The sequence below is a fragment of the Heliangelus exortis genome, chromosome 23 (assembly GCF_036169615.1).
Source record: "Heliangelus exortis chromosome 23, bHelExo1.hap1, whole genome shotgun sequence".
Taxonomy (NCBI): Eukaryota; Metazoa; Chordata; class Aves; order Apodiformes; family Trochilidae; genus Heliangelus; species Heliangelus exortis.
In genome coordinates this window covers 7536531-7561211 of record NC_092444.1, presented here as the reverse complement: position 1 = coordinate 7561211, position 24681 = coordinate 7536531, and the positions used below count along the sequence as shown (strand labels likewise).

Here is a 24681-nt window from a genome sequence, read left to right as displayed (position 1 = left end):
ATGGTGTCCTGTTCTGTTTTTTAATAGCCAAACATAACCATTTGAGAGTAGTACAACAATTACCATGTTAAAAACCTAGAAATGTGCCAAACTCATCAGTTTAGTTTTTCTTCACTGTGTTACCTAATTGGAAATACAAGAACTACAGATGACAATGTAAGTTTTCTTTGTAAGTGTTTATTGTCTTATATAAGTTTAAAAATAACAAAAATAAGATTCTGAAACTTGTTTTTATTTCACAGCCTAAACAAAATACAAACCCAAAGAATACACCTTGGTCTTCACTGAAGGTGTTACTTGAATATATACAAAGTGTAATTTGCAGCAACATGGAACTTGTAGAAATAGTTTTGTCTTCTGGATGCACTGAACATGGATGTGAACATGAATGGTCTCATATCAGGAGACCTTTCCCTGTCTCAAAGACTTGCCTTGGTGAAGTACATGCTTTCTAGAGAAAATCTTTACAGTCATTTAACAAGTAAATCTCATGTTATTTCCACATCTAGCTTTTGACCAAATTTAGTGTTGAGCAGGTGTCTGCTAGCCTACAGAAAGTTGCTAGAAATCTTTTGATACCAAAAGGAATCAATGGGAAAAAAAAAAACCCTACAAATCAACCCAGGACCAGCATACAAAGAGGATGGTAAAGTTGTAGGAATGGCTGCTCTCCTCAGAAAACATTTGGTGATTCTTACACAGCAACAGGAGGGGCTGTGCTGCTGAAGGCACTTCTTGGTGGCTGAGGCAAACTTACCTGTGGAGGTTCCAGCCAGGATACAAAGCTGACAGCCCTTCCTGAGAAATGTGCAGGGGGTCAGGGGGTGGCTGGAGCCAAACTGAGCGAGTTGTGTCTGAGAGCTTTGTGCAGTTCTTTGGGTGATCCCTCTGTTCCCTAAGCCCTTCTTCCCTGCCTCAGTTGGCAACAAATCTCAGCCTGGACATCTCATGTATTTCACCTCAACAGTTCACCCCTCAGACAAAACACCAGTATTTGCTTTAAGGAGTGAACCCTGAGCAGCACATCAAACCCAGAAACACCCCAGATGGCTTTATAGATCCAGCACTACAGGTTTTCTGCTTTTCCAGTTCTCCTCCACTGGACTTATGGACTCTTGTTTCATCTCCTGTTAGAGGAAATGGTGAACTAGAATTAAAATGGGGGCAACTTGCCCTGGAACAAGACAAGGCAGCATTAACCACCCTGCAGCTAACAGTTTATGCAACTCTGCTAATTTTAGTCTTGCACAGAGCCAGGGCAGACGCTCCCCAGAGCAGAGATGCTCAGCTCTCAGCTGAGGGCACCATGTGGCATATGGTTGCTAAAGCATCCTCCTAGCAGGGAGCTTTACATTCAGGGCTGAGCTGTTACAGTTCCCTCCAAGTCATAACTTTGAGGATTACTCACCCCAGCCATGCAAAAGCAGAGAATTTGCCTCCTAATTTAGATAGCTCCTGCAGCCTCTGAATCAGCACAGTTTCACCCCCACTGGGGTTCTATTTCCAGCACTTCTTTTACTTCCAGTAAGGTCTGAACCTCAGTGCTGGGCCAGTCACAGGCTAAGGGAAACATGGAGTGCATGAAATTCAGCAGAGATAACTGCTGCTTATCTCAGCAGGGCAGCTTGGACATGCAGGCTTGCAGCTCACAGATGTGTTGGCTGTGGGACAGTGACAGCTCACCAGAACTGCTGAGACCTGCAGACATTTTTTGACCAGGATGCATCTGAACTGGTGACTGCAACTCCAGCTGATCTGTTCTGAAACTGCTATTTATAGCAGCCAGTGGAGGCTGAGCAGCATTGCATCACCCAGCAAGGGTGCTGACACAAAGCAGCCAAGCAGCAATAACCACTGGGAGTAACCTGGGGCATCTTACACACCTTCAGAGTTTTGCAGGGAGCTCCTGAGTGGGCTACATGAGCAGCTGTGGCACTTGGACCTCTCCCTGGACCCCTTGGAACAGCCTCTGGCTGCTGTTCTGCCTCTGATACACCTCTTGGTTTATTCTGCCCATGAATACTGAGCAGTATGAAGAGTGTAGAGCTCCCAGAACAGCATTTGTCCTCTCTGGAGATCTGTGTGCACACTGGGGCCTGGAGAGCTCTACACCTGAAGCAGTCTGTTCTAGGGAGGGATACAAAATTGAAAGAACCAAAAACTAGTCACAAATTGGGGTTTTGCTGAAGCTCTCAAATGAAACAGCTGCATTTAAATAGGAGCTGGATCACTCCTGGATTTCTGATTCAGAAGAAAGCTGAGGGGGCATCCACACCACCAAAATACTGAAAGTAGAAACAATAAAGTACAAAATCCCAGCAGAAGGACTGCCAGCTGTGCCATGGGGTGCTTGGTGCACCGTGGGGTGATCCTTTCTGTGGCAGTCCCTGCCACCACCACCCTGCTCAGGCCAGCCATGCCCCCAGGGAACCCAGGGTGCACCAGCAATGCCAGGACAAGATGCAGAGCACGAGGGGAGACTCTGAGCCCAGCAGAACAGTCACAGCTCACAGCCAAGGAAAGGAGAACTCTACTCTGAGCCAGTGGATGAGGATCCAGGAATTCATACACACACCCACATGTACACTGGGTGGCACACAATGATTTCTGTTGGTGCTTGTGGTTAGCCACCACCCTGGCATAGCTCCAGACAAAAAGCAGGATAACTTCCTCTCCACCTTACTCCAATGGGAGCAAAAGATGTTTTAAAGAAACACTACTAAGCAAAATATTTTATGAAGACAGATTCCTTTGTATTAGCAATCAGTCGAGGAAGGGGAGGGATCAGTTCAGGCATCCCCCTGCTGACCAAGGCATTAAAAAAACACTAAACAAACAAGAAAATCTCTCCAGCTTGGGAGGGGATAGGGAAAACAAGAGGGTGAAGAAGACAGTAAATCAAAAAGTGCTTCTAAGAGAAGCAGCAGGATAAAATCTTTCCTACAGTCTGAGAGCACTTCTATGCTGTGGGCTGGAGAGGCAGCAATGGCCCCCAAAACGTAGGTGTCCTGCCCACCTGAAGCACCCTGCTCAGACATCTCCTCTGCCTTTGCCTGTTCTGGGCAGTGTTGAATCCAGGACCCAGTTCCCAGGAGGAGTTTCCCATCTCCTCATTCCTAGTGTATCCCACTCTCCTTCAGCACCTTTCAGTAGTAGTCATCCTTCTTGCCACCCTGTATGCCTGCATGGTCCTGCTGGTCTTGGACAAGTTCCAGGTCATCATTGTCATCCACTTCACCTCCATGATCCTCCTGAGTGCAGAGGGAACAGCCAGGATGGAAAAAAAAAAAAATCAGCAAGGCCTGGAAGAGGAGACCCTACCTAGGAGCACACCTGGAAACTTAGGAAAACAGGGAAGAATCCATCTCTGCTGAGGACCTTCAGGCAAGACAAGACAGAGAGGTGAGAAGCCTGTGTTGCCACAATCAGCCTTTTCCTTTAAGCACATTTAATGCCCTGGCACTACAGTGCAATTTTAACACTGCAGCCCTGTTGCCACTGCCACACAAGCAGCAGGTCCCCTGCAACAAATCCCACCTGTGACCTGCAGCAGCCAGCACAGCCTCCACTGGCACTTTTTGGCTTGTACAATGCATATTTGGACCAAGTTCTACACACAGGACAAGGACAGGTCCTGCCATCAGCTTTGCCCACCCCTTGTGTCCCCACCCCAGCAGACAGCCCCAACTATCCATTCCTCATCAAGCACGTTGAAACTGCAGAGAAAAAAGAGCAACACCCACTCAAAAAAGGGCAAGGAGAGGATGAAGAGGATCCTTCACTTCTGTCTACATGACCCAGAAGGCACCAGAGTGATCCTCTCTAGTGCTCATGCTCTCAATTTTCTCCTAGAGGAATGCCAGCCTCTCACAGACTGCAGAAGTCCTGAGGCTCTGGCACACAGCAGTTGGAGCTGCTTGCACCCAGAGGAGCAGTTCTTGAAATGTGTGGCCCAACCAACACACCACCCCCCACCCTTCCCTCAGGACTGGGACATCACATTCTTCTCTCCCCATACTTTTATTCCACTTGCTGGCTGCAACCTAACAGCCCCAGAAAGAAAGGACTGAGGAGAGGGAACAGAGCATGAAAAATAAAAGGGAGCTGCAGTCCAGGTTTGTTCTAGACCTCATGGAGCAAGCAGAGACAAAACTGAAGTTGCTGCTCACATCTGGCTCCCTAAAAGCTGCAGCACACTCAGCTCCTGGCTACCAAAATACCCAGGTAACAACCACACCAGAGAGGGAAAGAGGAAGAACCTTGGTGTCGTACAATTTCTTGCTCCTGATCTTCTTGATAGTCATCCATTGGCTCTTCCCTGGGCCTGGCAGCTCTGCCAGCATCCTGAAAAATACCAAAATTCAGACCCTGTTGACAGTGCCCCAGCCCACTTCCACTCCATGCCAGGGACACAGCTCTCTGGTCTTTGAGTCCCAAGTCTGAGCTACACATCAGGAATCGAGGGACAGTGGAGAGACAGTGAGGGCACCCTGACTCCATCTGTCCTTTATCCACCCAGCCTCTCCTCCCACCTTCTGGCAGCAGCCACCCAGAGCTCCTTCCACAGTGGAGAGAGGGGCTGCAGGGAATCTACAATTTACTGAGAGCAGAGCTTTAGGGAGCCCAGCCCTATCTGACAGTCAGGTTTCATGTCACTAATTCTTTCCACATTTTCTCTCCTCTTGAGGAGATGTTGCTCTGTTGCTGCCAGCATCTCTTTCTTGTTTGCTTCCATTGGCCTGGATTTTTTTAATATATATATTTTTTAAACCTCACTATTAACCATGCTTTTAGAGCTTGACAGATAAAACACTCCTTTTTAAAACAAGCAACACTCAGCTGCTTGTCAAAACAAGCTCACATTTCCCTGATGCAGGCTGGCTTCAGAGAGCAAGGAGCACTTTACAAATTAAATGGATTCCATCTGCAAGCAGGCAAACAAGGAGGCTGAATCCTCACGTGTTGACACTGCTGCCAAAAGCTGCTGCATGCCCAGCCCTGACCAGACCCTGAGCACAGCCCTGGCTTATTGTCTCTGGTTTTGGTCCCTCAAGTGCTTGAACAGATAAAGCAGAGCTGTGGGGTGAGCCAGCTCCTGTCTCTTCAGCCAGATGGGTGCTGCAAATGCTACAGGAAGGGTTGGCTTCAGCAAGCAGAGAGGACGGGGCCAGAACAAGTTCTGGTACTGACCAACCCACTGTTTCTCAGAAGGTTTTTCCTGCCTTGCCATATCCTATGCAGTGGGATTATGGATCCATCCATGACCCTGGGTGGATTTCCTTTGAGTCCTTAAGCTTTCTGCCGCCCCCCACTCAGAGCTGGGGACCTCTCTCTGGCCCCTTCTGGTTGCCCTCATGTCAGTCACCTTCAGTGGCTTCTCCTTGGACTCTTGTTTCATGCTGGGCTCCTTGAACTTCTCCAGACCTCCCACCTTCTCTTCAAAGTCAGGTCTCTCCAGCTCAGCTTCCTCAAATTCATCCTCACCTTGGTTATTGGGATCCTGGGCAGGATCTGCAGCATCATCTGGCATCTGGACAAGGAAAGTGTCTTGTGAATGCCAGGCAGGACACCCCAAGGTGAGTCTGCCTTCACCAGTGAGCAGGAGGTGCTGGTTTGTAGCCCTTCAGTCACACCTCTCTTAAGCATGTTAATGGTTCTAAAAACAACTACCCCCCTGGGTCTTTGTTATCCCTCCAGAACCCTCCACAACTTCCCTCCAGGATGTGACAGAAACTTCTGAGAAAGCATCCACCCAAGAGGAACAGCTGGAATCTTGTTCCAAGCTGGGGTTGCACCCAGAGGACAGCAGCACTTACCATGGGCTCCTGGGCAACAGGTTCTTTCTGGGAACCCAAGTTCTCCTCTCTCTCAATCACTCCTGCATCTGCCAGGAAAAGGAAGAGTCACCAGTGCATGCTCTCAACAGCCAGTGTCACCAGTTGAGATTCCTGCTGGTGGGCAGCAGCTGCATTAACTCCATGCCCCGTGGGGATTTGTCTGGAGCTCCTGCAGGCTCCCAGGGTGCTCCCAGCACAGCAGCACCAAGCTCCCCCAGCTGCCAGAGCTGCTCCTTGTCCCCCAGCCTGGGGCACAAGCATGTGCTGAAGCACAGAGAACAGCACAGATGATACAAAGACAAAACCCAGCTCTGATTCCAGTCCCTAATCTAGATCAAGGTGCTTAACACTGCCCAGGCTCAGCAGTGGCATGAGAGAAAAATGCTCCTGGTCCTCAGGCTCCCCCCTTGTACTTGCCACGAGGCCTTTTCAGGGTAGGATTCACTTTGATGTGAATCAATTATTCCAGTTCCTCTAAGGGGAGCTGCTGAAAATCAGGTCAGCAAAACATGAAATAGCAGCTAAAGCACAACATGAAATAGCAGCTAAACATAGCTGTGGGAAAGCACAGGCACACCAAACCTCCTGTCCAGCCAGCACCTGCATGCAAGTTATTTGTGTCATCCAACTGGGAGCACCTCACCTGCAGAGAGGGAATGGAGCCAACAGCCCAGGAGGAAACCTCCCATCTTGGGCAATTTCAGCCTTTTGATCCAAGATGCACTTAGAATCATGGACTTTAATCTCTGCCCCAAGATGTCCCTCCTCTCTTCCAAATCCAGAGCCAAAAATCTACTGTCAAGAAACCAGGCTGAGACCATCTTGTTCATGTTAAATAGGATGCAAGTCAGCATTTCAAATGAGATCCTTGCAGGAGTCTCAGCTCCCAGCTCCCCCTGCCTCACTGCAGCCACGACCACAGCAAAGGATTAGCTACCTGAAAAGCCACCTACTTAACATTCCACCTCAGTCTGGCAACACACAGAATTAGCATTAGTCACATTTACACTGCAGTGTCTCTTCTTGACAAAGGAATAGCTAAGGATCTCACAGGCTGTGCCCATGTGTGCAAGAGAAATCGATGGTAGAGGCTGCTTGCAGCAACAAAATCTGTTTACAAAATGTTGACACTGGAAAAGGAGGCAAAGACAAGATTCTGCCATCACCTGCATCATCAAATGGATTGTTCATGACTTGGGTTTCATGGTGGGATGGATGAACTTTACAGCAAGTCACAGGTTTCTCCTGACCTGAGGGGTCTGAGGAATCCTAACACCTCATTGCAAGAGCTGGCCTCCCACTGCCCAAATGCAGTCCCCTCCCAGGCTTTAGGATAGCTTTAAGTGCTCTGCTGGCTGACTGGAAAGTACCACCAGCTGCCCTCTCATTCATTTGCTTTTAGCCTCCTCAGGAGAGTTGGGAATTTTTTTGCCCTGAGCGAGTTAGAAAAAAAACACTTCTAAAAAAATGAAATCAGTTCCAATGGGAGGGTGAGATGGAGTCTGGCAAAACCCAGGGATATTTGCCCCATTGGAAAGAAAAAGGAATTGCCTTAACTTCCACAGACTTTGAGCCTGCTGCCTTGTAAATGTGAGGATGCAGGACAACAGGGAACAAAGATGGGAAACAGTCCAGGCTTTTCACGTGACCAAGGAGAACAAAAGCACAAGGATTTTCCAAGAGTTGCAAAGTTTCCATCAACACAAGCAGAAAGCTATTCTTGCTCCCTGCTTTCTTAGCACAGGATCAGGGAAATCATACCCATTTCGAGCTCCTCATCATCTGTCCTGTCCTTCTCACCCTCCTGAGGAGCTCTCAGATGCTCTTCCCCTCTCCTCTGACCAGCAGGCTGGGGGCTGCCACGCTGCAGCTCCTGCCCAGGCCTGGGGTCCAGACGAAGGTTCTGTGGGTAACTGTGCACTTGTTCTTCATCCATCTGGGTATTCACTTTGTTAACTATGTCTTTCCAGCTGCAGATAGGGTAGAAAACAAAACAGAACACCCCCCTCAAGAGAGGTTTCATAATGCTGTTTCATAATGGCAAGCAGAGAAAAAAGAACAATGCCAAGACATGAAGAAGTTTGTCCTAATTTAACTTTTTGGCAAAACCAGCAGATTGCATTGGTTATCTGCTTGAAACAGAACACTTAACATGCCCCATCAGTACAGAATGAGTTTTACTTTATAAACACAAGTTACTGTAGAACTGCTTTAACATAACTTCCATGATACCAAACCATATCCACACAACAACGGATTCCAAGTCAACACTTGAAGCTTTTTAAAGCCAGAATACTGCCACCACAGGGAGCTTTAAATAAGAAAAATGGTAACTCAGCCTTAGGTCTCCCTATTACAAAACCCTCACATTGCAAACTGGACATCAAGAGCTCATCTGGTATCTGCTGGTCTCAGCCACCCAGCACAACAGCCCCTGCTCAGCCTCTTCTGTGCTCTGCTGGGGTTTGATATTGTTCTTGGCACTGACACCTCCCAGAGAAAGTTGGTTTCTGCTCTCCTTATCACAAATCTCATGCAGTGTAAGTAACAGTCTCCAGCTGCTCAGTCATTTCTTGATGACAGATCAAGGAAAAACAGTGCACACACCAAACATCCCATAAGCTCTGTCCTTGCTGAAACCATTTGCCAAACAGCCCCAGTGTTTGCATTTGCTGTTTCACAGGGCAGTGACACCATCCTGTCACTGAGCAGACTGATTCCTGTAGCTGAGGAAAGGCTGTTCTGTCATCCTGACTTCAACCCTCACCTTCACTTACACCCACACAAATCCCAACCCTGGGAGAGAGGGAGGACACCCCCAGAACATCCCCTCTGCTGCAGCTCTGTGTGCCCATGCAGATGTCACCTGCAAGGCAGGATGGGCAAGACTTTGCCCTTTAAATAAGCAAAGCACAATCTCTGACCTGGGAAAATGATGGGTAAAGAGAACAAACAAATATGGCAGGGGAGAATGGATAGAATGAGGCTGAGTTTAAAATAAAATCCAGAAGTCTCCTCTACAGCTAAAACAAAGTGGATTTGTTTGCTCCAGCAAACTGAGCAGATATGACCTAGACACACATAAATAAGTTAAATGAGGAAGCACTATTTTCAGAGCCAGGTTTTGGATTCTGGCCAGGCTTTGATGAATTGCAGCCCCACAAAGACATTTTCTCCCTTTTGCAAACCACCCTGTGAGCACTGCTGAGGCAGTGAACACTTTCTCCTGTGCCTGCAGAGCACCCAGTGCAACAGGGTCCTGGGCCCCAGCTGGACTCCTGCAGCAGCACAAGTAACATTCTGTAGTTACCCATCCTGTGATGGAACAGGCAGGTTCACACCCTTCTCTGAACCTCTGTCCTTCCAAGGGAATTCCCTCAGCTCTCCTCTCCCGTTTACCCCCAGATCAGGTCTGGAGAATGCACTGTGCTGAGGTTGTCTGATCCTGGGTTGCAGGGAATTTTGATACCAAGGTCTCAGCTAATCTCAAAAGATTAATAAGAACAATAAAAGCTCTCTCAGAGGGAGTCCAGGGACCAGCCTGTACTGTACCTCTGAGCCTGAACACTGAGAGCAGAAGGGAGTTTTGTGTCACCAACCTTTGCACTTGCCCCTCTCTGCTCCCTGTAGCTTGGTGGTTGTCTGGCATCTGAGGGTTTTCTGCCTCAGAGGGTTGTTTCAGGTCAGATGGTGACAATCCTGGAGTCTGGCTTTCCTCACTGCTCCTCACCTGAATGTGCATCACCATCTTCAGATCCTGCAGAGGAGACACAGCCATACTCAGAACACACAAGGACACACATGAGGCTCCCAATCCTATCAGCTACCTGCACATCCCCCTTGCACTTGGACAACCTCATGGACCAGAAGGATCCTTTGAAAAACAGATTCAGAAGGGCTCCAGAACAAACCCACAATCCTGTCCAGCCACCCTGCAGTCAAACATGTCCTTCTCTTTCCACAAAGCCAAGAGGAAATAACTTGGATCTCATGTGACCCAAGCTTGTCTAAGGTAGATGAATCTCCATAAAAAGAGGAACGACACAGCCACTTCTAAAAAAAACCCCCACACGCTGCTATTTTAACATTTACTGCAATTACAGTCTCACCATGCTGCAATTATTGCCATTTTTTCAGAGGTTTGCTTTCCAGAAGCTCACTCCCAGTCACCCCAGGAGGCAAAGGAGCTTCTTCTGTTATTTATTCTTTGCAGATCCATCAGGACCCAGGACAAGAACCCCAGCCTGCTGCTCAACCACAAACTCAGAGAGTACACGGGCCAGGAGTTTCCACACCAGGGAGTGTGATATCATTACAAATATCATCCTTTTGAGCTTGAAAAGCAAGAGCTACCCAGAGCAGGCAGGATGCAGAGCTTACAGGGTTCCCATTTGGCAGACTGTTCATGGTGCGGGTGAATCTCATGAGGTGGCCATCCCCGTGTCTTGCTGGCCAGGCTGGCAAAGCCCCTGGCAGGGAGTTGGTGTCTTGCAGTGGGGCTGGATGGGTAAAGAGCACCTTGGGCTGTGGCCTTGGGCCATCGTTGCTGTATGGGTGGTGGCCCTGCAGCTGAGGGCCATCTGCCTGCTTCTGAAGCCCAGAGACCTGTGAGGCCAGGAGGTTCCCAGCAGGGTGATTCTCTTGATTGACTGGAAGAGCCTGCAGGGAAGAGAGGACAAGAGCAAGCTGGAGGAACAAGCTCAGTTCCCTCCAGTTCAAAGCCCCTTGCTGAAGACCCACAGAAGCCCTGCAGAACTCTCCTCCTGGGGGTCTCCTGGGACTACCACACCTTCGGCCTTGCCAGCTGTGATGGGCTGTTGGGTGGTGCCATGGGCTGCTCCTTCAGCACCTGAGGCTGCTGCTGCCCCTTCCCAGCTCCTGCTTTGAAGCTTGGCATCTTCTGTAGAGCTTCCTTGAACTGCCTGAACTCCTCCATCTGGGTCTGAGGGGATAAGAGGGTACAGAGGAACCACACACTGTAACACAGTTAAACAGCTTGCTGGAAGCAAACACTCTTATGGCCAGCTCCTAAAGGAGATACATATTTCATGGATATGAAAGGCTGGAGATAATCCACACCACTAAACCCAAACTGGTCTTCAGCTTTCCCTCCAGATTCCATGGATGTTCTGTATTCCCTCTTTGCCAGTCTCACATCTCATTTTATTGCTCACTTGGATGCTGGAATTTGATTCTTAGCCTCATGCTATTGATTGCATGAGCCACTGACACAACTCCTGCCTTTGCCCAAGAACTGTGTCCTGGCTCTGGCTGGGTTTCTCCTCCTGGGCCTCACACACACATAACTTTGAGGTCAGCTTTTTCCTCCTGTGGAGGCCATTTCTCCACCCATGTGCTCATCTCAGCAGGGCTGACAATAATTGGTATAATCCTACTTGACGATTCAATTTACTTTGCAAGGCAAATGAAAATTGATTCTCCTGGACTGCTAAGCAAATGCAATGCTTTTCTCTCTACTGCAGCTTAATTTCTTCCATCTCCCACCCTGAAAAGTAAGGCTTGAAAAAGCTACTTAGGAAAAGCTCCCAATCTTACCCCTGTTATTTATAGGAAAGTGAGGGGCGAGAGCTTTTCATATGCTCGCCAGGGTACCTGGAAATGGACCAAATTAGGGACTGAGCAGAGTAGGAAAGCTTCCAAGCAGCAAGGAAAGTTTAGCAGGAAATTAATTCCTGAGCAGGCTCTGTTGATTTCAATTCTTCCCCTGAAATTTGACCTTAAAATTAACATTAAGAAAACAAAACAAATCTCAACAAAACGACTCAGCAAAGCCAACATAAAAGGAATGAGGAAAAGGAAGCCAAGAACAGTTCATGGGATGCAGCCCTAGCAAGTAGGAGGCTGCTTCCAGTCAGAACAGGCTAGATGAAAGAAGAACTGGTACCCATCAGAAACCTGTCAAGGTGGGAAGAAAGCTCCAGACCAGCAGGGTGTCTGTAGGCCAGCATGACAAGCTGTGCATGCAGCACTTGGCTGCCTAGGCTCAGGTATCACTAGCCAGTGTGGCCACAAACAGCCCTGTGCTGGTTACCTGGGCACTGAGGAGCTGAGAGTGGACCTCCTGGTGGGCCTTCCGAAGGAGCTTGCTCTCTTCTCTGAGTTTAAACACTGTGTCTGCAAGAAAAGGAGAACTTTGCATAAGAGAGCTGTTTTCACAAGTGTAGTATCTCTTCTCCTTACCATAAATTCCTCGTGACCTTGTAGATCTCTCCAAGCCCAGCCATGGAGTCACAAGGCAGAGCTGCACTGTCCCCAGCATCTTCACAGCTCTGTCACCACCCTGAGAGCTGCCCCAAAGCTGGAAAGCAACTGGGACAGCCAAGAGAAGCTCCCAGCTGCACCTGGTAAAGCAATCCCTCCTGATTCTCAGTGGGCTTCTGCTTCCTCACCCTAGGGTGAGGCTTTCATTTTTGCAACTGAATCTAGAAAAACTCCCCCAGTTCCATTTTATCAGCCCTGAGCACTGCCCACTGCTCAGATACCTCTTCTGTTCCCCTCACCAACACAGACACATCTTCCAACATGTGTCTCCTGAGGGCAGGTTATTTCTAGAAAGCACTGGTGGGACCATGGAAAGAAAATGAGGCATTAGCAATGCTGCTGCTCCCTGCTTTGCCACCCCTCCTGAGGCTGTCTTGCTCTTTTTTGTGTGGGCTGGTTACCAGCACTTCAGGGAAGATTTACTTGCCAGCTTTGAGCTTAAAGCACAGGGGAGAGATGGCACCAAGTGAGCAGCAGCCTGGGAAGAGGGACAGAGAATATTAATATCTCAGCTTTAAGCTGATCTTCCTGATTAGCTCTCCTCTTTGCATTAGTGTTCTGATCATTATTCCCCTTCCTCTGGCAGAATTTGATTTCAAGAACAGAGACAATGAAATATTTAAGCTTCACTTGTTTGTGCTCCATTCCCCCCTCCTAACCAGGAGTGCTGATCAGACACCAGGGTTGTGTTGATAAGAGGGGGAAAAACAAATTAACCAAGAGCAGATTTCCCTTTCCCAGACCTAATCTAAGTAAGAACAGATGTGAACCTTAAAAACCCCACAATCTAATTAAGCAGCAGGCTAAATAGCAACTACTCTTTGGAAATTAAAGGGATCAACACTCCTTGTAATACTTGCACTATTAAATGCATTTTATATTCCTACATCATTAATTACAAAAAGCACATTTAATTTGCTCCCAAGCCTAAGTGCTAGAATTTGCAGGATTCCAGTGGTATAGGAATTGTTTTCCAATGCCAGAAGTGTACAGAGAAGTGGAAAATGTGCATTGAAATAGATGGGCTGCCCAAATGTCATGATGCTTTACCTCTGCCACAAAAAGCATCCCTCCTGACTTCATGGCACTCACCCAGCAGGGGAAGGAGAGGGTGAGGCAGGATCACCTGATGGATGAGACTGTTGTTTCTGCCCCTTTCTCTGCCAGGTGTTTTCTCAGCTCTCCATTGCACTCACCCTGCAAGTTGGTGACTTCACTGTCCTTCTCCTGCTGCAGCTGGGCATATTTCTGGCTGTGGGTCTCCAGTGTCTTACGATGTTCCAGTTTCAAGCTGTTGTGCTGCAGCTGCAGGTCAAGCAGCTGCTTCTTGACATCCTCATGCTGGTTCTGAACATCAAAAGAAGTGACAAAGAGTCAGTCCAAGCAGAAGAATGTAACTATTGCCAATTGCTACTCCAGTGCCTCTGTTTACTAAGCTGCTTGGAGAGATAGAAGAAATTTCTGGCCTTCTAATGAGGCTGGTAGAAATCCCAGATACAGTGAAATATTCCTCATGTTCAGTGGTTCAGGAGGGATGTGAAATGCCAGTTAAACTCTGGTCTCCTTGGAAGCCACTAAACAGGAGGCAGAACATGGTAGCAAGTCCACTCCTGCCTGATGGAGACTGTGGGACATGGCCAAGAGCTGCTCCTACTCCTTCCCAACTTCCCTGCACAGCCCATGCAGTGTGAGCAGGACAGGCTGTAGGATTTGTTGGCAGCAAAACAAATGCCTGTGGAACACTGCACAAATCCTCTCAGGAGACCCCAGACTGTTTCAAGCAGGACAAAACCTCATCAGATAGAAGTGGGCTGAAGAGGTGCTCTCCTCTCCCCTCTGGCAGAGCCCAAGAACAAAACATGCTGATGCATCCTTTTCCTCAGACCTGATGAACCAGAATTCACCTCCTTTTTTTTGTTCCCATGGTAACCCAGAGAGTCCTTTCCCATTTGGTTTGTCAACACCAATTATGTATGCAGATGGATTTGCTCCCAGGTGAACTCTGTCCCTTCCACACAATAGCTCTTCAGCACTCAGGCAGCAATTTCAAACAGCCTTCCTGTATAAACCATCTTTTTTAAAAAAATCAAATAAAAAATCCCCAAACCTTTAAATGCTATTGATGATTGCATTTATTCCCAGCATAAAAAAAAGCATTTGTGGGCCAGGCTTTGTCCCCTGGAGTGATTATCCTCCACTCAAAGGAGAGCAGTAACTGTGCTCAAAAAAATACATGTAATGTAGAGGGAAAAGCTATCAGTATGGAGGGGTCCCAGGGACAGAACAAAGAGGAGAGACAAGGATGTCAGGTTAATCAGATCACAAGACCAGAAAGGGAAAGGATGAAAATAAAAGATTGCTGCTTTGATTTGTAAAGACAGTAGGTACTTACAGCTCTCATTAGAGCTACCAGCAGAAAGCACTGCAGAGGAGCCACATCCCTAAAATGATTTTGATATTAAACACCTCAGAAGGCACCAACGTTAGCAAGTGAGAAATTATTTTAACCATAAATTCTAAGCAATTCAAGGATTTTTTTTTTAATTCCTCATCAGCTCAGGTCTATTAAGTTCCAGCCCATATTCTGTCTGGCAGGTGACGTGCTTCATGTCTGTCCCCAGACTGCTCACAGTCAGGGGAAGGGAGGGAATATTCACCCTTTGATGGCAGCAGGAAGCTGAAGAGAGAGATAAGAGCCTTGACCAAGGTCACAGAAAGCACCTGAGGCCCAGCCTGGCTCATGAAGCACATGGAGCATCCTCACCCCTGCTGGTTTCTAAGGGTGGCTGTGACCAGTGTATGCAAACCTCAGGAGGAGTCTAAAGATGATGAAGTTGTTGTAGGAGTTTATTGTAGCTGCAGGACAGGAGGTCTGGGACATGCTACATGTGATTGTTTTTCAGAGAAGCAACTTAACTCTGGTGAGGGTCCTCACCCTTCACACCCAAATCTGCAACTGGGAGAATTTGTATCCTTCAGGAAGCCAGCCAGCTGGTGTTCTGAAAACCAGGAGAAAACCAGGAGTCCTTCAACTCAGCTGTGTGGATTTAGGTCAGGGGAAGACAAAGAAGAAAATAAGACTACCTCAAAGCCATGGCTGGCAGCAATCTGCCTCCTGGGACCCCAGGACTTCTGGGAAACATCTCCCCCCCTACTCCAGACACAGGAGTGTTTCTCATAGCCTCAGAAATAGTTATAAGTTGAGCTAAATACTGCTTTTTTTTGAGGAGTGAGGGGACTGAAATCTACCAGTCTGCAGTCCCAAGGGCTGTCCTGTCTTTCAGCAGCTGTAAATGCAGTTAAAAATATAGATGACTTCCCCTCACAATAAAAGGAAGCAGGAGAAAGGGAGCCAGGATGAAATGCTCTCCCTGTCCCCTTGAGACAAGCAAACCAGAGCATTCTGCTCAGGCTGCAGTTGCCATGAAGAGGAACATTACAACTGTGAAACGTTCCCAGAATCCACAGTGCTGGATAATGCCCAAGAGACAGAACTGTACTTCCCTTTTCCCGAAGTTTGAATCCAAAAGCCAGGCAGCTGGAGGTCCAGCTCTGCTCAGGAAATAGAACCCAGTGGTGAGAAGGGCTGCTGGAACCTCGCCCTCTTTCTACATCCCAGAATTAAATTTCCATTTCACTGCCAGCCCTCTAACTAAAAGCATTTCAGAGCCACCATCACCAGCCACAGTTGCATTGCTCTAATGACAGCAAACTCCAACATCAAGATATGCTTCAGATGGAGCATGTGATAAGCCATAAAATGCTCTCAGCCACCCCCCTCTGAGCCACTTACAGGGACTGGAATATATTGTATCAGCCCAAAGGGCAAACTACAATGAATAGACCTATTTTCACACTGAGAGACCCAGAATAGAACATGCTGAACAAGAGAAGTCCTGTGTGATAAACTGCACAAAGGGTGCCATTGAAAGGAGGTATAGGTGAAGGCTGTAACCTGATACAAAGCCCAGCAGAATAAATAGGAAACTCCCATGAACCTGAATAGTCAGGAAGGAATGTAGATCAACACCCAGGGTGGTCCCCTCCCTCCCTCCCTGCTGGCAGAGGGTGCAGGAAGCCCTGGGTCTCTCCTGGGCACCCCTGGTAACAGAAAACAGGGACTCTCCTTCCAAGGACCCTTCTTTAATGGTCAGTATGTGGAACCAGATCCTCCCTTACCTTCAGGATCTTGTGCTGGGAACTGAGGGCTCCATATCTGTTCATGGAGTCTTGCTGGAAAGAAAAAGATTGAACAGTGCTGTTAGATTCCAGAAAAACCTAAGGCAGGGAGGAGCACAGGGGAGCATCTCCCCACCAAGGTCCCACCACCCCTTCCCAGGCAGGCACACACAGGGTGACTGGGAACCCATGAGTTTCCTCTGTAGCAGGGTGACATTCACCCACAGATGAGCAGGGGAAGAGCAGTTCCTCTTCTCCAGCACCTCATCAAGAGATGCTCTGAGAAAAGGAAAAAACCAGCCTTATAACTCAGGGTGGTTGGGACAAAATGTTCCTTCCTCACCTCTGCTGAAGGGTCCTTTCCCTGCTGAATGGGAAGCCAGGAACCTTGGCATTTCCCACCTCACAGCTTGACTGTTGATGCTGCTCTTGTTCAAATGTGCCCCCATCCTCACTAATTTCAGCATCAATACTTCTGTTTAACCAAAAACATTCTGCTTTGTTCCCTGTGCTACTGGGTAAATGGCAGGAGGCAAACTCCAGCCAGGCCACCTAATGAGGAGGGACAGTTGTGTGCCTGTCTTTCACAGGCTTTTCACATCCCAGGGCCAGCAGCAGTGGAGCTCAGCCTTTGGGACACAGCCAGGTGACACCATTTCAGCTGCAGAAATGGGGACAAGCCACTTTGTCACAAGGCAGGGCCCTGGGAAGAGCTTCCCTTAGCCCTGGAGTGCACAGGGCCCTGCAGAGCCATCAGCTGGCTGGTGACATGTCCCCTGGCCCTGGCCCAGGACAGTGCTGACTGGAGGATTCATGCCACATCACCTGAACACACTCCCTTTCAACTTTGCCACTCACAGGTTGGTGGAAGTCATTTGACAACCCCTGGAGACAGAAAACAATAGATATGTTCTCCCCAAGGCCTTTCTCCTCCTTGTCCCCTGTGATGTGCCTTGCACCCAGTTTCCCCAGCACCCTTCTGTACCATGACACAGAAATTCTCTTTTCTGACAGCAGCACAGGCCCCCCTGCTCTCAGAAGAGCTCTAGCACTACACAGTCTTTCCTTAAGAGGAGGCAAATCCTCACAGACCACAGCCTTGCAAGGTGGTGTCAGCCAAAGTTCATACACACTCGTACTCTTTCATGCCCTCCAGACAGCAGCCCTGGCCTCTTGACTCTGCTGGTACCAGAAAAATCTTTACCATTTCTACACCCACAGGCTCTGAGGAACAAGCCATACCTACCTTCTCCTTGTTGAGAGCTTCCTGAGCTTCTAGTTTATACACTAAAAAATCTAGACACAGAAGAAGAGAAGAGAATTGAATCAGCTGGAATTTGACAAGGATCTGGTTTATAATTTGGGGTGAGGGGGGGCAAGGGAAGGAGGAAACCAGCCCCTTGCTGAGCAGAAGGCTGGAGCTCAACATGCTGAAATGCAGATGCTGCTAGAACACTCACTACTCAGTGTCCTGAGTTTTTCCATGAGCACTGTCCACCCATCCAGGCCCAAATGTCCTTCCCTTCCCATTCTACAGGCAAATCCATTGGTGACTTCCAACTTTATCACACAAACAGCTCCACTTTCTTATGCTTCATGGTCTTAAAATATCCTGCATGTCTAGATCTGCTTTGCACATCAGCTTTAAAAGACCTGACAGTCTGGATTGTCCATGCAGTGATGCTCACATCATGAAGCACTTGTAGAGCACAGCATTGCAGATCACTTTTATTAGAGAGTTTACATATTTACAAGAAAAAAGCATGGTCTATTGTCAGCTTTAGTTACCACTTAAGGTAACTCAAATACCACATCATGGGCACTGTTACTCACAGAATAGGCTGGGAACAGAACCCACCTCCCAGCACCTTCTGGGCAGTGGAAACTGGGCTCTAAGCAGAAGGGATGTTCAGTAACACACACATGGCCCTGGAGGCAGATAAGGCTTTGGGTACAACACACATCTCTCCCCCAGGAGCTGGCTGTCAGCACTCACCTTCCTTTGTCTTCTTGTGTTCCCCCCTCTCCTTCTGCAAGGATCTCTCCAGCCGGGACCTGTGCTCATACACAACTTGGGAAGCAGAAAGAGGCAGAGCATGAGATAAACCCTGACATTTCTTCACACTGTTTCCCCAAAACAGGCCTCTTGCAGGTCATGCCACCAGGGGCACACGTGAGACCCCAAATCCTGCTGTGGACCTGGCCAGCAAGTGCCCAAGAGAGCAGATTTGGGCAAAAGAACCCTTTCTGCAGCACTCTGGGTTCCTAGGCTAAAGGACACATGAGCTCACAGGTAAAATCCAGTCCAAAGAAATAAACAGTCCCAAAATACATGTGGATACCTGATGTCCTGAGCACTGAAAGGGCCAGGGCCAGATACAAGCTCTCTGTACTCCTTTGTCAGCTGTGAAGAGATAAGGTCTGGAGCAGGGTTGGGACAGCTGCACAGGAGACAAGGGATATTCCTGATATTACACACCAGACTGCCATCCTGTGAGTATCTGCACTCAGGGTTTGCTGCAGATGCCAAGAGCTGGCTCTGGTAGCCAATGGCTGAACTGTGTATTTGCAGGCTAAGGCCATTATCAGGTTCAAGGTAGCCAAAGCTTTCCAGGTCACCTCTTCTTTAAAGGCATCAGCAGGACACAGAAGAGACATTTTCTCCTCTTTCACAACCCAACCATTAACTGGCCCCCCAGGCCACTAAGGCAAAGGAGATGAGCAGCTCCTTCAGCCACTGCACACAAAAGAGCATCTGTACTCTGCACAGGAGCCAGGAGGGAGAGGGATGAGGCTGCTTTGGGCAGCAGCCACATGACAAATCAAAGTGCCAGAGAAGCTTCCTGATGGATGGTGATTTTAATCCACTCTGATGCCTGAATGCTGACCAAGACCTTTCCCCAGGTCCCAGCACCCAGCTGCAAGAGGCTCCTCCAGCCCCTCTGCACAGGGAGTGGAGTGGGGTGGCAAGGCACAGCAGAGGGGAGAGAAAAGGAACCTCCTGTGCCTCCTCCTGTACTGAAATAAAGGACAAACAGACAAGTTTGTTTTTCCTGGGCCAGGCTGGTTTTAGACACTGCAGGTACAAGGACTTTGTCTGGGGCTCTGCCAGCAGGGGCTCAGTCCCAGCCCAGCCTGAGGAGCTGTTTTCAGGCACACAAACACCTCCAAGCTGTCTCTCTTCACCCACCTAATTCCCTCTGTCACTTTTGCCCTCCCTCAGGGAGCAGGAAGGGCCAGTGTCCTAGGCCAGGCATTCCTATTGTCACCAGCCCTGCTATCTCCTTCCTTCTCTTTGTTACCATCTCAGTTGAACCCCACAGACATCCCAGTGGTGAAGATGCTTCCCCTGGGCTGGGCCCCTTCAATAATATTTTCCTTTGAGGTGAGGAAACTACCCTCTTCTCCAAACCATTACAGTAGAAATATTTGTTTTCAATCAGGAAGGACTTTTTCCCTTGCTGAGCACACTGGTAAGCAGCAAGCCCCTCACTGCAGCTGTCCAAGTGTCTACTTCATAACAGCTTTATTTTTAGAACCACTTTTCCCAACTGACTACTCAGATGTCACCCTGAGGGCTTCCCCAGCCCAGCTAAGCACATAAAGAGACTGTGGGTGCTTCTCACTACGTGCTAAAAAGCCTTGTTGAACAAAATTGTCATCTTAAGAACATCAGCTACTTCCTACAGGATCCGTGAGCTCCAAGCACTCGTGTTTCTGCCACAAGCATCTCACTTTCCTGCAGCCTTATCTTAGCAGAGCACCTGAGGACAAGGCTTTGATGTGATGGGAACCTCACCCCAGCAATGAGAAGTCCTGACTGCTGGGGATGCTGCTGATCTCACAGAGTAAAGGGGAAGCTAAAGCACAGGCAATGGGCTGGTGCTGACACCCAGAACCACAAATCCCACACAAGCACCACACAGCAGGAACTGCTCCATAGCAGAGGCTGTTTACTCCAAATTTAACCCACAAGATCTGGCTCTCCTGACACTTTTTTTTAAGATAAGCTGAAGTAACCTCCAGTGACTAGGAACTGAGAAGCTGTAATCTCTCCTGCCATTCCTCCAGGTCTCCAGAGCCCAGAAAAGGTGGGTTCAGCTTTACACAAAGCAGCCAGTAATGCTGCAATGAAGTAGTGACCCTACTTTGTGTGGAATACAGCAACAACTGAGCAGACCAAAATGGCCCTGTAGAGCTGCAGAGGACAGGAAGCCAGGAAGTCTTTAACAATTTGCAATTGCAAGAGAGAATGGAGGGTGGTCAGTGTCTAAATCCAGGCTGGAATTCAGCCAGAACTCAAGAGCTGTCACCTGCTGCCAAATGAGCTAAAAACACAGAACTGGAACTGCTGAAACAATGGAATCCCTGGCAGTGCCTGGCCTTTGGGAAAAAAAGAACAGGTCAGGCCATCCACAGACTTATTCTCATTTTTAATAGATCAGAACACAGGGTGATTGTGTGAAGGTGTTGCCTCATATACCCCCAGAGCACCAAGATAAACATCTTCCAGGAAGAGTTTAAGAGATCCATAGAGGGAGAGTGATTCCAGTCTTGCCAAGTCCCAGGTTTTATTCTCTTTCTGTTGAAGTGGTTTCACTTTACCCCTGCCTGGGAAAGCCACGGGTGGATGCTGGCTCCCAGCTTCCATGGAGCAAGGCAGCAGAGGTGTCATTTGCTGCTCTGCTCCTGCTAAAGCTCCAGGCACAGAGATGAGCCAGGCACAGAACCCTGACTTCCAGACTGCACCTCACTGCTAATCACCCACAAAAAACTCGCTCCTCTGTCTCTCTCCCTGTTAGAGACATCAAACCCTCCTGCCAGTCTCCATCCAGTCACAGCACAGCTAATCACCCATGGCACCAGGGCTCAGGAATCATCTGGAGCAAAGGACAAGAGGAGCAGAATGAACACCAGACCCATCATACCTCCCCCTCCTGATCCAGAGAGACAGCAAAGGAAAGACATTTTGGGTAAAAGACACCCAATGGTGAGGACAGGAGTGCTGCATCCTCACGCTCAGGCACTGCAGGATGTGGCATCCTGGTGTGAGATAACCCCTCCATCCCAGACTCCAGGGTGATGTGCCACCCAGGCCACATCAGGAGCCTCAGACAGGCCTGGGTGGCACTCTAAACACACCCTTCCTTCCCATCACTTCAAAGAGTGATGGTTGGTTGTGAACTGACCAAAATAAAATCTCTCTAGTTTCATCCAGAACCTCCTGGCTGCAGATGAGAGAAGAAGATGAGATCCAGTGCCTTGTGCACAAGCAGAAGGCAGCAGATGGGACAGGCAGTGCTGCTCACTCAGCTTCACTCAGCTCTTGGCCCAGCTCTTCACTTCCAGGCTGTATTTGCAGAAGCCAATTCAAGTCATGCAGCAGAGGGGCAGGGATGGAGCTCAGACTTCTCCTGGGTTCAGCACCAAAGCAGCTGAACTGGCAGCAGCACTGGGGTGACTGACACTGCCATGACCATGGCTCCTGCACACCAGTGGCCAGGCTTCTCCCACCAGCCAAACCCAAAAAGAAGTTCTGCCTCTGTTAGAACTGTTGGACAAGTAAGTGTCTTCTCAAAATAAAACGGGTATCCATGGCAACAACTGTATTTAGGAATGGGAGGACTGACACGAGGGTTAGAAACACCAGCAACAGGCACAGCTCTGACACTCAAATGTTTTGGGTGGCAAAAGTATTATGAGGCTGTCCCAGTTGTTTGCTTGAGCCTGGTGTTCCCCAAACTGGGGCTCCTCAGGCCACCACTGTCACCTCACTCTGCAGAACCACCTCCTCTCTCCAAGAGAAGCAAGAGATGCTGACACACCAGAAAGGAATGTGGGCTAAGTTCTGCCCTGCTGATCCCTGCATCCCAGAACCACAGGACAAAGGTGGAAATCCCAGTGCCTGGAACTGCAGCACACCAGGAGCTGTTGGACTGCAGTGATTAAAAACAAATGGAAGCAAACTGTAACACAGTGGCAGGGAACCTACATACATATATAAATATTTACACACACTAGATCAATTCACAAGACTGATTTTTTTTTTCTAAAGCACGTTTCCTTCAGAGACAAAACACCCCACACTCTGCTTTCCTGGTTTACAGGTGGAAATGCCCTGCCCTGAGCACAAGAAACCTCTGTACAGTGTTAGGTTTGCATCACAGCACTGCACACCAAACCACCAGGAAAGATTTAACCCTAAATACACTGAGTCAAGGATGTGCAGAATTCCCCAGAAAGCCAGGCTACAGAATCAGCATTGCTGGAGATGTCACCAGAGGTCAACACAGGTACCCCAGGTTTGATTTTAGCCTGAGAAAGAGCTCTGGATTGAAACACCATCATCTAAACCCATTGCCTTGAAGGAAAAGTGTCAAATTAATCTTTTGACCTTGAGCCACCAGAACCCACAGGCAAGCAATATTTTGTCCACATAAAAACGATTCTGTGGGCACTTGCAGAACCAACTTGTCCTCCAGCATTACCCACACAGCTGCTGACTACCCAAGAGTGGATTCCCACCAAACCTCTGCTCATCCTTCTAGAGACTGGAAATCCAGTGACAGGTGCTGGGCAGGGAGCTTCAGCAGAGGACAGAATGATAAACCAGAAAAAAAGAGTTCAGTAGTGGAGTAACATGTGTCCTCAGCCTTCCCATGGGCCAAAATGTCATTTTTCCTCATTTATGCAAGGAGGAAAAGTGAGGAGGGAAAGGGAGAGGGGTATTATCCCTATGATCTTTGCCTCCTGGTCTGCTGGCAGCACTTGCCAAAGGCACCAAGTGCTGGTCAGTGGGCTCAGAAAAGCCATTTTTTTCCTCCTCCCTCTTTTCTTTGGAGCTCTGTGCTGCAGCACCTATCAGCCCCAAAGAGGCCAGTTTTTAGTCACAGATCAGTCTCTCTCGAGAAGATCTGGTGATTTTCTTGCAAAGGCAGTGGCCAACATGACAACAAACTTTCCTACAGGACCTCTTGTCTCTCTCTCTCTGCTCCCTCCCCAGACAGATGCTCCGGCAGGCTGGAGAGCAGAGCCACAGCTGGGAGCCTCTCTCAGCCCTATTTGCATTTTTACTGCTTCACGTTTAGGATGAGATGGGATTAATCTTTACGACCGAAGGGAAAGTACGGGGAGAAGCAATGGAATCGATGTGACGCAGCTGAGCTCACCAATCCAGCACTCTCCAGTCCCCATCCTGCAATTAACAGCACCTCCGATTCAAGGCTGTGCTAATTCCAGACAGCGAAGGGGAGAGGGGGAAGGAAACTGGCCACAACCTCTTCTGAAAGCTTTTAAAAGCCCGAAGCTGGACCTCGCCGCACCGAGGCACCCTGCCCGTGGTGGGGCCGTGCAGCAACCCCCCAGGAGGTGATGCTGGGGGGAGAGGGGGGCAGTGGGTGCACCCCAGAGCCCGTCACTCACCTTGGAGCTGGGCAGACAGAGCCTCCTGCTGCTGTTTGTATTTCTGGGCCAGGGCTTCGGCGTTCCGCACCTTCTGCTGCAAGTGGTTGTACATGAAAACTCCCGAGCCCAAACACGCCACAGTCACCAGGCAAAAACCGGTTTGCAGAAGCCCCTTCTGCCTCCTGGAACACATTCCCGTGCCCATGGTGGGGCCGGAGCAAAGCGATGGGGTGGGCGCTACCTCCCCGGCGGGGCTAAACCATCAGATTCTCGTTACCCACCAGCCCGTTTCCTCCGCAAATTGGCAGATCCCTCCCGCAAGATGCGATCAAAGTCTCGCCTTCTCTCTTTCCCAGCCTTCAGAGAAGCCGAAAACGCTCCAGCAAGATTTTATTCCTCATTTCCCAACGGAGAGAAAAGCAACACAACCCCCGGTGTCCGGGGAGGAGCAGCCCGGCTACCGGCAGCCGCATCCTCCGCCTGCCAACCACTCCGGGGGGCCGGGGGGCGAGGGGAGAGGCGAGGAGGAGGAGGAGGAGGAAAACTTTTGCTTCCCATGTGCTGCAGCGGAGGGGAGGGGAGTTGGGGGGGCAGGAAGGGGGTACGGCCGCCTTTGGCTCTGCCCACCTCCTTTCACCCCCCCGGCAGCACCGACCGGAAAAAATAACCCGGCGGGACAAGCAGCCCTTGGGCCCCCTCCCCGCCCGCAGCCCGAGGGGAAGCGGCGGCCCCGGGGCCGGGAACCGGGCCAGGAAATCGGCGGCGGCGGCATCCGGGCTGCGGCGAGCCCGCCCTCCGCTGGGGAGGGGGACACCGGGGACACCGGGGACACCTCGGAGCCCCGGAACACCTCACACCAGCCCGGGCTGCTCCAAGCTGCAACGCTGCAGGGATGGGGCAGCCCGGGACAGGGGCTCAGCACCCTCACACCATAGAATTCCTTCCTAATTAACTGGTATCTATCCTAATCCTTGTCAGA

The 24681-nt window shown here is 49.3% G+C and overlaps 1 protein-coding gene across 4 annotated transcripts; it reads right to left on the bottom strand.

The window, feature by feature from the left end:
* Positions 1-161: 161 nt before the first annotated feature.
* LOC139806856 (Golgi integral membrane protein 4-like) lies at positions 162-24681 on the bottom strand. 4 transcript variants are annotated; one of them, XR_011730376.1, is made up of 15 exons: positions 23721-24681; positions 18295-18369; positions 17545-17594; positions 16299-16352; positions 13316-13466; positions 11890-11972; positions 10627-10779; positions 10218-10496; positions 9437-9594; positions 7599-7807; positions 5817-5884; positions 5366-5530; positions 4260-4344; positions 3144-3251; positions 162-1127 (listed from the first exon to the last, which is right to left on the bottom strand). XR_011730376.1 is itself a non-coding variant. In XM_071767048.1 (15 exons), exons 1-14 carry the CDS (start codon positions 23905-23907, stop codon positions 3147-3149), a joined length of 1809 nt encoding a protein of 602 aa, XP_071623149.1. In that variant the 5' UTR covers positions 23908-24680; the 3' UTR covers positions 162-1127; positions 3144-3146. The 4 variants fall into 4 exon arrangements, 3 of the variants coding, with proteins under 3 accessions (XP_071623149.1, XP_071623151.1, XP_071623150.1); XM_071767048.1 differs by having other exon boundaries at positions 4273-4344; positions 23721-24680; XM_071767050.1 differs by having other exon boundaries at positions 217-3251; positions 4273-4344; positions 23721-23796; positions 23984-24677.

Coding starts and splice junctions, on each gene's coding strand:
- LOC139806856 (XM_071767048.1), bottom strand. CDS start 23,907: ATGGGCACGGGAATGTGTTCCAGGAGGCAGAAGGGGCTTCTGCAAACC. Junction 17,595..18,294: donor ACACAAGAAGACAAAGGAAG/GTGAGTGCTGAC, acceptor TTCTGTGTCTAG/ATTTTTTAGTGTATAAACTA. Junction 7,808..9,436: donor AGAGAGGGGCAAGTGCAAAG/GTTGGTGACACA, acceptor CCCTATCTGCAG/CTGGAAAGACATAGTTAACA.